This window comes from Branchiostoma lanceolatum, chromosome 7, assembly GCF_035083965.1.
Source record: "Branchiostoma lanceolatum isolate klBraLanc5 chromosome 7, klBraLanc5.hap2, whole genome shotgun sequence".
In the NCBI taxonomy this organism is placed as follows: domain Eukaryota; kingdom Metazoa; phylum Chordata; class Leptocardii; order Amphioxiformes; family Branchiostomatidae; genus Branchiostoma; species Branchiostoma lanceolatum.
Genome location: NC_089728.1, coordinates 3,865,284 through 3,881,502, shown reverse-complemented (window position 1 = coordinate 3,881,502; position 16,219 = coordinate 3,865,284). Strand labels below are relative to the sequence as shown.

The 16,219-nt window shown below is 41.5% G+C and overlaps 1 protein-coding gene across 1 annotated transcript; it reads left to right on the top strand.

Moving 5' to 3' along the window:
- Positions 1 to 6: 6 nt before the first annotated feature.
- Positions 7 to 15,338, top strand: LOC136438625 (probable ATP-dependent RNA helicase DDX27). The gene is made up of 23 exons (XM_066433514.1): positions 7 to 137; positions 734 to 868; positions 1,694 to 1,753; positions 2,067 to 2,361; positions 2,581 to 2,634; positions 2,779 to 2,807; positions 2,957 to 3,046; positions 3,491 to 3,596; positions 3,927 to 4,069; positions 4,620 to 4,801; positions 5,154 to 5,253; positions 6,450 to 6,591; positions 6,738 to 6,874; positions 8,232 to 8,330; positions 8,627 to 8,709; positions 9,153 to 9,247; positions 9,598 to 9,704; positions 10,288 to 10,384; positions 10,785 to 10,861; positions 11,550 to 11,673; positions 14,265 to 14,361; positions 14,778 to 14,849; positions 15,030 to 15,338. Exons 1-23 carry the CDS (start codon positions 51 to 53, stop codon positions 15,043 to 15,045), a joined length of 2,427 nt encoding a protein of 808 aa, XP_066289611.1. The 5' UTR covers positions 7 to 50; the 3' UTR covers positions 15,046 to 15,338.
- The last annotated feature ends 881 nt before the right edge of the window (positions 15,339 to 16,219 follow it).

Sequence of the window (16,219 nt, the reverse complement as noted above, 5' to 3'; positions counted from 1 at the left end):
ACTTTCGATAACCAGTTGGTTAAACCATCAACCAATCTGTACCAGGCAACATGGCGGATTGGGATCACATCGGGACGATCGAGGACGATGATGACGTCGCGTTGGCCCCGGAGAGCTCCGATAGCGACGAAGATGAGGTGGGATATTGCATCGTATAGGTTTTCAGATTTTACGCCAAGAAAACGGGAGATTTTGATCGCTTTAGGTTGATTCTTGAGTGAGGTGTGTGACTCGGTGGGGAGGGGGGCAAGAAAGCTTGCACACACATGTGAGCAGCACACACGTGGTGGGCAAAATATGTAAACGTTTAAGTCTGAGACCTTCTTGATTACTTAAGACTGGTAGATTAGTTTAGATAACATGTATGTAACGTATTTTATGACTACATTTAGTCTTAAAGAATCATATTGTTATGTACATGTTTACTAGTACTTTGTGCTTTCTCAGTTTATATTTTATGGTCCTTAAAGATATCTTTCTGTTCTGACATTATGCCGAAAAGCTTCCTTAAACTTAATTTTCCAAGTTGCCCCACAAGGGATAGGTTCATTTAATGCCATAATGATTACAGCAACTAGAATATTTCCAGTTTTCAAGCCTCATAAAATGCTCTGGGTGCCTTCATCATCAGCTTCGGTACTGCTTAGCCCGCCTTTCGGCGGACTATTAGCAGCTGCGCAAATGTTAGTAACAGAGTATTGTGTGTTGATATTTTTAAATGAATACTTTCCAGGTTATGCCAAAGCCCAAAAAGAAGAGGGGGAGTAAAAAGAAGAATGTTGACTTCACGGAGGAGTTCCAGTTTGAGGAGACAGAACTAGACGTGGAGGACAGCTGGAATTACGAGATAGATGGACTCAAGCACAAGGTGCAAATATGGTTTAATTTGTAATGAATAAGTACTAGTATTTGTAACAGTGTGGTTTAAGTGCCACTAACTGACCGTTTTAACTTATCCATACCTTTTAGCCTAGTGATAAGTGCGTTGGGTTTGTGCGCTGGCGGCCCAGGTTTTCTCCCTGCCACGAAATTGAATCACCACAAAATTGAATGCTTTAACAGTATTTTGATAATGTTTTTATGGTTAAAATTAGGGGTGGGTACCGGTACATAAAATTCAGGTCCGGTCCAGGTCCAGGTCCAGAGGGTCAGGTCCAGGTCCGGACCTGTACCTGTACCTGATTATAGTAGTGTCGCCGTACATCATATTTTGCAGAGCGAGACACACGTAAAAGTCTCCAAACGTCATGTCTGGAACGATATAATTTCTTAGGTTTGCACTTTGTCTCAACATTATAACTATACTCTCCTCGCCGTCTGTTTACTCATCCTTTAAGTGTTTCTATATGATTCACAGCTAACGTCTTCGAAAATGACTCGTTAAATGACTCTGCTGTTTTGTATTTTCTTAGACCAGTTATGTTGCCGCCTGCAAGTAGCCTGGTACTATGAATTTTCTAATAGGTCCATAGGCCGGTCCACTGATTTTTTTACGGACCGTTTTTTTTGGACCGGTCCATTAAGGAATACCGGTTTTGTACCGGTACACGGTACCGGTAACCACCCCTATTAAAATTGATTCAACAATTTTACTGTCAAAAGGTCAACATAGACCATCTACCCTACATAACTTCAGTTACTGATACTTGTTAGTGAGAGCTGAAAGTTCAATGTGCACTTTTCTTTTCTGTAGGCTGTGGCGACCACACTGGATGAGAAGATAGCGCAGATCAGAAAAGAAAGGAAGAAAAGGGTGAGTGAATAAGTCAACCTAACGTATTGGGAACAAATCTAATAAAAACTGGTCTCAAAATATACCTGCTTGAAGTTGATTTGCTTGTTTGATTGATTCAACTGTATGGTATTAGTAGTTCTGATGATTAAAAGAACCCATTCATATTTGTAGTGTTCTTGTTTGGACCAGACAATTTATTAACATGATTAGTTAGTTTAGCACAGCACTGACTTAAGTGACTAAGGTGCTTATGGTACTGGTACAATGGGGGGTACATGTGAAATGTGACCACACATTGTAATGAAAGATATCCATGATGTCACTCCATCAGAAACATCAGCAAGTGGAAGAAAAAGAGGAAGAAACTACACATGAAAAACCAACAAAGAAAGCATCTAAAACAGTTGAGGAGGGAGAAGATTCAGATGCGGATGATGATAATGAGGTGAACAATGATGATGATGATGATGATGGCATAGAAGAAGAGGAGGAAGACATAGATGAAGATGATGAAAAGGAAGGTGAGGAGGCAGAAAGTGATGAAGAAGAAGATGAAGAAGTCTTACAGCAGGAACCAGAGAATGAGAGTGAAGAAGAAACATCCTCAGATGAAGAGACAATAGCAGGTATGTAGCAGAATATGTAAAACTTTACAACCTTTTTCTTTAAGACTATATTGTTGTTGTAACTTGTATATTGTTGATGAATTAGTGTCATTGTATTAAATTTTAGACACAGGATAATCTGAAAACCATGTCAAAATGACCTGAGTGTACTGAAGTTGTTTTTTTTATTGTTCATCACTGTTAATAACTCAGTTTTGTTACAAATCTTCATTTCTTCAGATAGGATCAGGATAAAAGAAAAGAAGACGAAGAAGAAAAAGAAGGACAACAAAGGTAGTGTATCATTACACGTCGCTTTAAAAAGATACATTTTTACATTCTATTTTGTCTCTTCTTTGTTAGATCACTTTTAAAACAGTAACAGTAATACATGTTGCATACAAAATACATGTTAATGCCTTCTTGCCTACCTTACAGTGATTGAGGAGAATGATGACGATTCTGAGGTATGTAGCAAATTTTGATTGAACACCTGACCTACTTGAGAGTCATATTTTCAATTCATCACTATTTCTTCTTCTTTGTGGAACTTGGACCAACAACCGTCTTTTCAATTACTGGAATAAATTAGATTATCTCCATTGTTTGATGACAGGAAGAAAATCAGACCTTCTTTGTGGATGCCCCGCCCATTGATGAGTCCATAACCTTCCAAGAGATGAACCTATCCAGACCTCTCGTTAAGGTACAAGAATTTTTTTATTTGACTGGTGTGAGCGATGATTTCTAGTAATGAATAGTAATTTCTACTTTTGTTCTACATGGAGGTATTGTTTTCAGTCTGTGAGTTTGTTTGTTTGTCTTGGTGTGTGCCCACACTGTGTCTGCAAATGGTGTAATAGGATGCTTGCAGAATGGGAAGTCTGGTTTGGTCAGGTTCCAATGTTGATGTAGGCAAGCATGAGTCATGGCTACACCCAGGCAGTTACATTGTATGTCATGTTATTAGGGGTTACTGACCAACAAAGAGCTTGTCACAATGATGTTGATTTTTAAGCCAATTGTATCAGGCTCTTGTAAGTTAATGTAGCGTTATAGTATACCTTGTTTTTATTGTGAAACAGTTTGATATAGTAATAAGAAAGCTGTTATTAACCTAGGACCTGTTTATGTCCATGTTTTCCTTTAGGCCATTTCCCAGATGAAGTTCCACCATCCGACCCCCATTCAAAAGGCCACTATCCCTGTCGCACTTCTGGGCAAGGATGTCTGTGCCTGTGCCGCTACAGGGACAGGTATGTTGGTTATTCATAGCACCTTGGTCCCATAGCCTTTGAGACCGTAGATAGTGATCACAGAATGGCCTAAAAGCAATCAAAATTGGTTTTGTGCAACCCTTGATCTCATAATTGGAATATCAAAGATGTGAATGTATGATTTAAAAGAAAACCAAACATACAAAGTATTAAGAAAAAAATGTCTTTCTCTTTGCAATTCCTTGGGCAATCTGTGAAATTCTTGGTCGCTCTGCGGTCACAGCTTCTAATGGAGAGGGGGTGTAAGTGTCCTAGTGAATTTGTGACTAGTCCTCAGACTTACAACTTTTACTACTGTCGTCCTTGTAGGTAAGACGGCTGCGTTCATGCTGCCGGTACTGGAGCGTCTGCTGTACAAGCCTCGCCAGGCGCCCGCCACCACGGTGCTGATACTGGCCCCCACCCGCGAGCTGGCTGTGCAGATGCACCAGGTGTCCCGCCAGCTGGCACAGGTATGCGAAAATGATATCAAACCAGTTTAGGACAGTACGATATTTAAAGGGGGGGGGAGAGCTGGTGTGCTGGAAGTCTGGTCAAATAAAATTTCCATGGCCCTCTTCCCATCTCAATATTTTTTTCCATGGCCCTCTACCACCTCAAAATTTTTTTCCATGGCCCTCTCCCTACAGGTATTATGTAAAAACGGTAGAAAACGACCCCCGTTTATAAAACAACAACACAAAGCTCGTCAGATATGGACGTTGGGGTGACGGCGTCCAATTGGGACAGCTGACGCATGCTATAAAACAAGAACTGGCGGTTGTCGGTACTGTATCAAAAATGTCCTATTGGGGCCAAGGCTGTCTCCAGGTTGAAATTTAACTAAAATAGTTACTCAAGTTACTAAATGACACAAAACCAAAATAACAAATATGCTGAACATAAAATCATACTTCCAAATAAATGAAACAGTGGTGTAACCTTAGCAAAATATAACATAGAAACGTAATTGAAAGTTGATCACTCATTCAGTCTTGTTACAAATTTGTCACAATGGCACAGTTCACCAACGTGGAGATCAGCCTGGCGGCCGGCGGCCTGGACATCAGGACACAGGAGGCGGCTCTGCGCATGGGGCCGGACGTGGTGATCGCCACGCCTGGACGTCTGATCGACCACCTCCACAACACGCCTTCCTTCGACCTGAAGAGCATCGAGGTGCTCATCCTGGATGAAGCTGACAGGTGAGATATGAATGGATTTTTTCCTGAGCTCAAAATACATCAAGGGCACCTGTAGAAACTTAATGTATCAACCCAATTGATTGGGCTGTTGCCATGACAACAATGGGTGTTAAGCGGAAAGAAAGCTATTTTCAGGGGTTGTGGGCCAAGTACTATCTCTGTGCAAAATATAAGCCAGATCGATTTTTTTGACCGTGAGCACTATTGTTTGATTCTTACAGACATTGGCTCTTAACTACTATAGTGTTGGCAATCAAACTTGTCCTAGCATCTATATAGAGAGTCCAGAGCTGCAAACCATAAAACCACTGCAAACAGTATCTGATTGACTGATTGTTCTTCACTGCTATAGAATGCTGGATGAGTTTTTTGAGGAACAGATGAATGAGATCATCAGGCTGTGTGCCAGGAAGAGACAGACCATGCTGTTCTCTGCCACCATGTCAGACCAGGTAATGCTAATCTTAATCCATGTACATAGGTCAATTTCTCCATAAATCATTCGAACAGCGAGACAGAATTACCCATACATGACTATATATTGTAACAATCACACTTGTTTCGAAAATATTTTGTACTTAGAATTGTAGGATAGATAAGCCTTGTAGTATTGTTGATTTTATGCCATACATTGTACCGTGTACGATTGTAAAGTTCACTTCACTTCACTTCTTAATGTACAAAATAAGATAGTCAGTTACAACACAACCACCATTTACAACACAACCACCATTTACAACACAACCAGGGTCACTCATTCGATCTAGAATCTACAGATATCCTAGACCGCGAACGGCGTTGGTTCGATCGGGGAGTTAGAGAAGCAATATATGAGAGGATGTACAATCCTGCCCTCAACAGGAAAGGATGTCTACGCATCCAACTTTCAGGCACTTGGGACAATGCATTAACATATCTATCAGAGGTTTGGTATAAAACCTAGTTCTACCAGATCTGTCCTTCGTCACTGACGAAAGATAGCGGATGCTGTCTGAAACGTCTGACTGTTTAAATGTTATCCAGTTGCTTGAGTAACTGTTTTTGGCGATAAGATAGTCACACAGCCTTTTTGAGGCCACAGGAGCAGAGGGTTGTTATCCACTATGTCTATAGCATGGGCACGGTATTGGAAGGCCGAGAATATTCTCTTCTCCCACCGCCTCCCCAACCGAAGTCAGGTACCCATTTTTACGCCTAGGTGGAGTGAGGAAAGTTGTATTAAGTGCCGTTCCCGAGGACTCAATGTCTAGCCAGGGATGCCAGGAATCAAACCTGTGACCTCTGGATTTGTTTCCGCTAGCCTACTAGTAAACACTCTGCCGTTCGATGTCTGTAATCTTGTATGACTCTTAATCATTTTGTTTTTCTCTTGTAGTTTCCACTGACATTTTGTACTGTACAGTAAGCCTACTGTAAATCACTTGAATATAGCGGCAGGAAAATATGGCGGTTGTGAGAAAATGGAGTAGGTCACTGCACTTAATTCTAACGGTGGGAACAAACATTACTGTCTCAAATATTACTGATCAAATATTAGCGATGATGAAATATTAGCTGTTGACTAGTGACCGTTAAATCAACTAAAATTAAGTTACCGTTAACAAATCAAGAATTACAATATTTGTTATTCTTCCCTGTTCCTGCCCAGGTGAAAGACCTGGCTGCGGTGTCCCTGGAGAACCCTGTGAAGTTGTTTGTGAATGAGAACACCGACGTGGCCTTCAACCTGCGGCAGGAGTTCATCAGGATCAGGCCCAACAGGGAGGGGGACAGGGAGGCTATTATTGCAGGTAGGAAACCACCATTCTCCTACACAGAGCCTGCCCCAGGGGCTTTAGGTTGAAGATAAGTGACATGTCATTTCTAACAATGGTTATAGTAGACTTATGGCTGGCTGATGGCTTGTTATTTAAAAGCGTTTTTTTTACCTCCTCAGCCCTGTGCAGTCGAACGTTCCACGACCACTGTATCGTGTTTATCCAGACTAAGCTCCAGGCTCACCGCATGCACATCATCCTGGGACTGCTGGGGCTCAACGTGGGGGAGCTGCACGGAAACCTCTCACAAACACAGGTAACAACCAGTGATATTTACCTATTCTCCAAGCAGAGGTTTCGGTCAAGTAGGGTAGGAGTGTCCGGGATTTTTTACGTCTGTCTCCCTTCACCTCTGCGAGATAACGCATAAGGGTGGGGCTATCCAAAATAATTGGATTTAAAAGGCTTGATGCGTTCCGTTATCTCGCAGAGGTCAAGGGAGACAGACGTAAAAAATCCCGGACACTCCTACCCTACTCGACAGAAACCTCTGCTTGGAGAATAATATTTACATGTACCTTGGCTTCGTGAAGGAGGTTCGGTCGCCATGGGGATATTGTTTCTAGTTGTGTGTTTGTGCGTCTGCAACTGTAACTCAAGATCCTTTTGATCGATTGTTATGATTTTTGGTATGTGGGTAGGTATTGATGTCCCAAAGAAACAAGGTAATTTTGGGTCCCCTAGCAGCTTTTTAGGTCTCATCATTACAGGCCGACCCCCCATGCTGGTCGTAGAGTGGTATAGTCTCTCTTGGAGGCAGACTGTTCATGTTGCATGCTGCTCAAGGTCAATGACCTCAAGTTGGGACACCTGGCTTGAAACTTTAATCTAAACCAGGATAAATTGCTGCATGTCTGATCAGGCAATACTTCGCACATTTCTATTTTATTTATTGGTTTGGCTGTTTAGGACGCACAGCCAGGGCTGCCCAACTAGCCTGTGGCTATTCGCACATCTTTCAGCGATGTTTGAAAAAGTCGCAACAGAAATACTAGTGACCTGTTTGCATTTAACTAAAGATTGCAATGTTAAATTACATGTAGTTAAAATCCTCCCACACCATAAGGTGTATAGGGCGGTACCCATCCCCGTTTCATAGCCCTGGGCCACACTGTGGTACAGTCACTGTAGCAGGGGGCTAGTCCACTGGCAGTGGAGTGTGTTTAACTTCCATACTGTTTCATAAGTATGTACCATTTTTATTAAGTCTTTGGTATGACTCAATGCACCTCTTGTCCAGAGGTGTCCTACCCGGGAGTTGAACTCGGGCCTCCTGGTTCCAAGTAATCAGAACCAGATGCGGTAAGTAACAGAAGCGCAGACCACTACACCACAGAGATTACAATGACAGCCTTTGAGTACTCTTCACAGATGATCATTAATGCTAGGGTCACGTTTCCTAGCCGGGGCCCGGTCGGGATGTTTGCGAAAATGAAAAATGAAATATGCATATCAAGAAAATACACAATTTATAGTTAGAAGTAAATTTCTTACGTTTTGTGTCCTTTGTTGTATCTTATATTATACTTTTCGTTCCAGCAAGCTGCCCAACCGGGCCCCGCTTTGGAAATGTGACCTAAGCATAAGCAGTGTTGCTGGTCTTCTTTCCACAGAGATTAGAGACGTTGAGGAGGTTTAAGGATGCTGAAGTGGATGTCCTGCTAGCTACAGACCTGGCAGCCAGAGGTCTGGACATACAGGGGGTTAAAACTGTAAGGAACACTTAAAAAATATTGCTAGATTATTTTTTTTACAATTTTGGTTTTAAAAGGTCAGTTCATCCCCAAATGTCCAAATACATGTGTCTCAACATTGTGTTATAGTGTTGTTGTGTTAGTTTTCACCTTGAGTTCGCTCTTGAATTGTGTATATAAATATGATTTTTGAGATCAACGCAATTTAGGAGTACATGTATATTGTATAGATTATGTGTATTTTCTGCCTAGTTGATTTAAACGAATAAAGATTGAAAGAACATGTTAAAATGTCTGTTTTGTCTGAAATACAGGTTATCAACTTCACCATGCCCAGCACACTGAAGCACTACATCCACAGGGTGGGCAGGACGGCAAGAGCCGGCAAGTCTGGGAGGTAGGCTGGAAATCTTCCATTTCATCTTAATGTCCCTGCACGAAATTCAATCGACTGATGATCATGAGTTGGCGAGCCTTAAATAATATTTTTAGCAGTAATACATTCAGTGTTCTTTTGATCATCGTGCAATTTTTAGAGATTGGCCAATATTTGCCAGTCAAGATTGGCCAATATTTGCAATATTTGCAAGCTATGATGATGCAGGTCACCAAGCCCTGTCCAATGTAATGGAGTAGATTTTCAGGTGAAGACATGCTCTAGGCTCTGGCAATTTGTAAATTTGGTGATCTTCTGGCAATGAACAAATACAGCCTGGTAACTGTGTGACACGGGCTTATTCACACTCTGACTCTCTCAGAACCGCCCAGCTAATTTGGGAATCCTGTTTTGTGGTTGTGGATAGATAGGGGATCCTCATAGGTTCTGTTTCTTTGTTTCAGGGCTGTCACATTGGTTGGAGAAAGGGAGAGAAGATACCTGAAGGATGTTGTGAAAAATGCCAGGAACCCTGTGAAAAGTAGAGTTGTACCTCAAGGTATGTAGTACAAGGTATACACTTTTCAGATTGTTGTTTTATGAGCCGTGTTTCATGTTGGAATAGGCATCAACTGTTCTGCACAATCCCTTGATCTTATAGTGTGAGAAAGCACAACAGGATTTCTGTTCATCTTGCACCTTTTCCTGTTCGTTTCCTCAGAGGTTATTCTAAAGTGCTGTGACAATGAAAACAAGTCATTACACCTGTTCAGCCTAGGCAGCTCTCGCTGGCAACGACTGACCCATGCAAATACAAGTAATGAGTTCACCACGAAAACCGTGAACATAAAACCACCACAAATATTTCTGCATTTACAGTACAACAAATTTTCCTCTTTGTTTTCTCAGAGGTGATCCTGAAGTACCGGGACAAGATAGCGCAGATGGAGAAGGATGTGGTGGAGATCCTGCGACTGGAGGCCGAGGAGAAGGAAATGGCTTCTACCGAGAACAAGGTCAGGGGTCATCAGGGTTGTTTGTTTGTTTCACATAACCGTTGAACTTTAGGCTTGACACACCAGTTTTGTACAGTACGTACAAGCTGTTTAAGACCAGACTGTAAGGTTTGATCCACTTACACTGGCAAGGATACCTACTCCCTACATTAGCTTTGAGAAGGTTAGACGTGACAGGTCGGTTTGATGTAATATAACCAGCTGCTGCCGCGCCGCGTGCCTGCCAAGCTGGTGTGGTACACCGAAGAGCGGTTATACCAGCAATATAGATACAGGTACAGATACTCTTTTCGATGAGTGTGGTGGGATCTTGAACATGCTTGAGGTGTGGCTCTCCTCTAACATGAGCAGAACCACACCTCACACCATTACGTTTCTGAGAAGATGTCCCTAGCACCTGAGTTGAGTAAAGTGCCTTTCCTGACGACACAACATTATGGCCTGCTGACTTCATCTGCGGTCCCCTGCAACTACTTCATTTCTTATTCATTAGTAAGAAATCTGGGCAGTTTAATTTTTATGACACAGAAACTTAGTTGTGATCTCTGACTGGTGGCTGATCATGCTTATTTCCCTTTCCCAGATGAATCGTGTGCAGAACATGTTGAATGGTCCAGACAACATGGCCCAACAGAAGAGAGGCTGGTTCCAAACTCACAGGGAACGTATGGAGGAGAAAGGTGGGAAATCGGTTGACACAACTGAGACAGAAGTTGTGGCAAACTATGAACTTGAAAGTTGATGTTATCAGTTGGTGTTTGTTTGTTTGTTTCTTTCATTTGTCTTGGTGTGTGCCTGCAGTTACGTATGTGACTATTATAGGTGGAATTGGTGTAATAGGATACTTGGAGAATTGGAAGTCTAGTTTGGTTCAGGACCGATGGTGGCAACAGGCAGGAAGTGACTAAGAGTGGAGCATGGATTGATGACTCCTGGTTACACTTCCAGTCACAGTAATGTCAGGTCCTTAGGGGCTCTCATTTAGAGCTTGTCACAATGATTTTCAGACAATTGTATCAGGCTCTTGTTTTTCTTTCGTTTTTTGTCACTGATTTCTGAAACTGTGCACTTCTCCTACAGAACGCTTGGCCCTGAAAGAACCCATGGTCAAGGGGAAGAAGAAGGGAAAACATGTAAAAAAATCAGCTCCTCTCAATGTAAGTACAACCCCTTGGAAATGACTTGAGAATACATTATCTTGTGGAAGGTTCCTGTTTGGGGATGTGCACCTAAACGTAAACATCAGGTGCTGGTGCCAGTACAGAGGTTTAGGTACAGGACCTTTACCCGAACAAGTTGGCAAAGTAACCTGTGGTCTTCAATCATGACAGAAATGTGAATAAACAGTTAAGATTTTTATTTAGACTTCTGGCATGTCTGGTATCTTATGCAGAGAACCCATGCCTTTGAGCAGATCTCAAATCAAAGAATTGCTGATTTCAACACCCATACAATTTTTACAGTTATATACTTTAGTGTAAGTCTATTCAGGTACAGTGCCGGTACAATGATGTTCCGGTGTTTTGGTTCTGTACCTAAATGATTTTCACAGTAATGATACTGGTACATACTACTACTCTTCCCTATTCCTGTTCTTGTGGAACATTACATGACCTCCTTCTGTCTGGAGTTGGTGATTCACTGCAAATCACCCGGATGGACGCCTGGTGAACCTCCATCTCATATCAGCCATACGGTGATTTACACCATTCACCCAGAGGGGAGAACTGGAGCATCACTGTTTTGTATCAGCCATGAAAGGGTATGTCACCCCGTAAGTGGCGGTATAACCCGACATATGATGATGATGATGAATGGTAATTACTGTGACCGTTGCTGTTGTAGGCTGAAGACCGAGTTGAGTTGGAGATGATGAAGGCTCAGGAGTTTGCCTTCAGACAGGCCAAGAGAAACCAGAAACCAAAGAGGATCAAGGCCTTCTATGAGAAGGAGGAGGGGGCAAAACCCGGTCAGCATTTCAATATTCATCATTAGAGAATGTAGCTCCGTAGTCAAGTTCTAGATAACCTGTTCATTTATTCTCCAAGCAGATCTACCAAGGCAGTATCCAAAGGGTCAAACAGCCTCTAATAAGCTGGAGGTAAAAGGGCTAAACAGTATCCGATAGGCTTGTTTGGCCCTTAGGATACTGCCTCACGGTGGTCCAATTGCTATGCATTTTTCCGCAACGCTATTCATGTCTGCTCCGCCCACCGCACCGCGGGGTGCCCACCGCGACCCTGCATTCATAGCTTTATACCAGTACACAGTGCAAAATGTATCTCAAAATAACGCATGAACCGATGGCCGTGTCAAGAAACAGCAAGAAGTACCTACAAAGACGATATGTTGGCTTTTCAAATACATGTACGAATAAAAGTGACAGCTATACCTGCGTTAAAAATAGTACGTTAATCAGGAGAACGTAAGCCAAGCTACTTCTGGTGACTGAACTTTCAATTTTGTAGCCGCTGCTCAAAGGATTTTTTTCTTATTTACGTACTAAACATTAGTTGAAGTCCTTGTCAATATTTATACCAATAATTTTTCATTTCTATGAAACTTTAGACGATGTCTGTGAAATCTAAAATCATTCTACGGAATTTTGAAGAATTTTGGGTCACATTTCCATCCATATCTCCCGTGAGCCACCATGGAACAAATAAACTACGTCATCAAAATGGTAGCGAGGTTTTGTTCTTTCGATCATGAGAATTTTGTCAAATTATCCTTTGTAGATTAAAAGATATGGGCCAGAATATGAAGGGTTCGCTATGTTCAGATACTACACGTGGTAGAAAGGAAATGTTTGGCCAGTATAATGAAGGCGTCGGCGAAGATCAGAAGATTTCGCTAGGCCCTGTCACAAGCCAGATGCAAATGAGTGAGAAATACTTCCATTGTATTCGTCGAGCGGGCCAAGCGAGATAATTGCCCGCGATTTTCAACTACTAAAGACCTCAGTAGTGAATTCTTATTCAGTCCTCTCAAGAAAGCATCAAAAGATCGTTTATTCGTTAAGTTGTACTGTAAGCAAATCGCTTAGGTATTATTGAAGTTTCATAGGAGACATTTCATAAAATGATAAATTGAAACATTGTTATGATTGTATAAATCGACCGGGTGACCGAAGTTTGTACAGACAGAAACTTCGCACACCTTTGAATTAAAAACACCCGAACGGTACATTTTTGGGACAGGAAGACACATGGGTGAAATGATGTAAAAAAAATTGTCCCGATTGAGACCCACAAGTATGTTACATTAAGGAGGTTGAGAAAACAGACATGGCGTCGATTAATTGTAAACAAAGGGAATTTCCGGTCTAATTCAGTTCTGCTGATAAAGAAAAACACTGTCTTCAGCCTCCATGTTTCTCAGCATTTCATTTACTAATATGTATCTTTTTTTAAATTTACTCCTCCTTATAGGAACGCACTTTTTATAACCAAAGTCGCCAGAAAGAATGTCGGTTTGTGTATGTCGGCGCAAACCGACACATTCGGCGCATCAGTTAGACGCTGGCGTGGGCGCTGTTTCCACGCGTATTGAATTACGCACTGTGACCCCGTTTCATTACAAAAATTAGAAAATGTAAGGAGTTTGTTACTAGAAAGAATGTGTAATCAAATCGGAAAACGTAGGTTTTGATTATTTATCATGAGTAGCTGTGTCGGTACAGGGTCAGGCACACCGGTTCACGAGTTCCTGATCAAAGACGCCATGTTCAAATAAGGGGAGCGTTACGTTATCGGGTCGCATGCTTCCACACGGGATTCGTCTAATATAGGAACATTTGACTTCGTCGATTTTGAGTGTGTGTTCAAACAAAGGCGCAGATAATGTACGTAGGAAATGCCGGGTTTTTGTTTGTCATTTCGGCGAGTTGGGCCCCTTACCCAGCGCGTTGGGCGCGGAATCTAGGACCCGGGAATGGCTGTGAGTTACGGCAGAAATTGCTATTTCTTAGTGGCTATAGCTCTCGCATTTTGTGAGGTAAGATGGACGAAAATATAGCTCAGAAAGAATTGAAACGATGGTGTCTGTACGAAGCTTCAATGTGGGAATAACTGACATGATAGCTTGGGTATTGTTCATGTGCCAACCGGAGAACAATGGGGGCGGAGACAAGGCACGCATTTGAAAAGGACAAGTTCGCGGGGAAAATTCTACACGGCTTGGTGTAACCAAAACAAATCTGGATCCCGCCTGCAAAGGTGTGAACCAATCAGCTACTGTTGCCAATAGTGAAAGGAGTGATTGACATCGAGTCCTTATCAATATTCATGAATTCCAAGTTAGGAAAAATCAAAGCCGTTTTGACCACCGTGCCTTGCCACCGGTAGATCTGCTTGGAGATTAGTGTTCATACAGATCTTTGAAGAAAAAGTGTTTGTTTTGTCAGTCTCTCAGCTGATACTTATATGTTGCACTTGTTTTGCATATCCTTTGATATCCAAGGTATGCACAGTTCTGACTTTTGCCACGCATATATGAATCATGTGGAACTTTCTTAATTAAGATACAAGAGAAGCTAAATGAAATACATTTTATCAACAGCTAAGAAGATGAAGAAGCAGACCACAGTTCCCAAGTCTACCTTTGATAAGGAGTTGGTGGACACCAGTAGGAAGGCACTGAAGAAGTTCAGAGCAGGGTAGGTTGTTTTTTTTTCTGAAATTTTGCTGTCTCTCTGACTAATGTACATGTATATGAAGATAGACAAAATACCACTGAACATACTAGTACTTAATGGATAGCTTTTTTTTTTTCAACCTTTATTTAACCTTGAAAGTTCACATACTCTTCGGCCGTGGCTGTTTGTCAAGAGTTCAGCTGAGGCGGTCAGGGGTCCTTTGACATAACATACTAGGAAAAAATAAAATAAAGCAAAACAATTTTTCAAGACATACTTCGCTTTTAAAGCCTTCATACTTAAATTTTTATTGACCCACAGAGGGCACAAAGACACGTAAGGTGATGTGTACTCAAAATATTGTAACCAATTGCTTCAGTGGAATTTTTCTAGCCATGCTAATCACTTTTTTTGTCTGTTTATCTCACCTATCCCAGGCCTTCTTATGAGGACAGGAAAAGGCTTGGCATGTCTATGAAGTCCAAAGGAAACTTCAAGTCCCAAAATAGGTAAGTGATGAGACCACTGTCCATACTTACATATTGGATGTCGGTACTTATCTCATTCTTGAAGGTGTAGTGTGACATTTTGCTTAGTGTTGTTTGGATTGGAAATAATTTCAATTTTCAATCAAATTAGGTATATCATAATCTCACTGTTGGTTCCTTTTCTTTTGTACTTATTTTTAGGTTCAAGAGGAGATGAGAGCTGACAGGTGGAGAGTACAGTTGTTGGAGGAACAAGTGTTTGAACTGGACTATGTAGAAATAATCATTCTCTTTGCTAGAATAACAGCAATTCATCATGAATACCACCCATAATATGACACTACATGTATATGATGCTAAAAACAAGTGGCAAAGTTTCTTTAGAACATCTTTTAATGACCGAAACAACTATGTGTGAAGTGTCAAATATATATGTGATTTGATTAAACATAGATCACAAGTTTTTCAAATGTCTTATTTTATTTCTTGCAAATAAAAGTCTGAATTTACCATTTGCACTTTGTGAATTCTTTTGTTTGGGTTTAGAATAAAGGTTCCAGGATTGGAAAATATTGGTATAGATTTCTGTTTTAGGGAATTGTTCAAACAATTCTTTCATTTTGCTGTCAAATTTCTTGTGTACATTTTCTTCAAAGTACATTTAACTCTTGGTCCAGTGTTCCTCGTTGTCATGGAAACCTGGCTACCCTACAGTCTTCTAGATCTTTCCAGTTGTGTTGTTTCAAGGCAGCCCAAGTACCATCATCCGTAGTTAACAGATAACCGTGGTTAGCAAGCTACAAGCATTGAGCCAGCGGTCACTATGGAGGATGGCTAGCTTCAAGGAGGTTGAAATAAGATTTTAACCTCCTTGGTTGTAGCCTGGGTGCCATCCTATTTCTACCGGGGATCCTACACTCGGAGCCCCGGTAGAAATAGGATGGCACCCAGGCTACCTTGGTTGTTTAAAGCAAAATGGGCTACTATCATCTTCATCATAATGATAACCGTTACATGGCTGTGGCAGGACTGATGAACCTTGCTAAAACAAGCCCATGAACAGATATCACAACAGTAAGAGAAAACGAGGAACTAAAAGGTCACCATCTCAACAATCAATATTCATATATCTGCTGGTAACGTTATAACAATATGAAACTTGGATGAAGTGCTGTATGGCACAGATCTGTTCTAGTCTTTGAAACTTTGCAATTGAAAGGAACAGGGTAAGAACACAAAGCTCTAAAAGGTTTCCTTTCCCATCTGTCAGTCGGCTCCTGCTTCCCTAACGGCAGTCCAATCGGGCTAAAAACGCTTACACGGGAAAGTTCATTCACGGTACAAAAGCGCCGCCTATTAGTTAGTTCAGTATTGCAGCAGCATTCTGCAAA

Coding starts and splice junctions, on each gene's coding strand:
- LOC136438625 (XM_066433514.1), top strand. CDS start 51: ATGGCGGATTGGGATCACATCGGGACGATCGAGGACGATGATGACGTC. Junction 4,802..5,153: donor ATCCTGGATGAAGCTGACAG/GTGAGATATGAA, acceptor TCACTGCTATAG/AATGCTGGATGAGTTTTTTG. Junction 10,385..10,784: donor GGAACGTATGGAGGAGAAAG/GTGGGAAATCGG, acceptor CTTCTCCTACAG/AACGCTTGGCCCTGAAAGAA.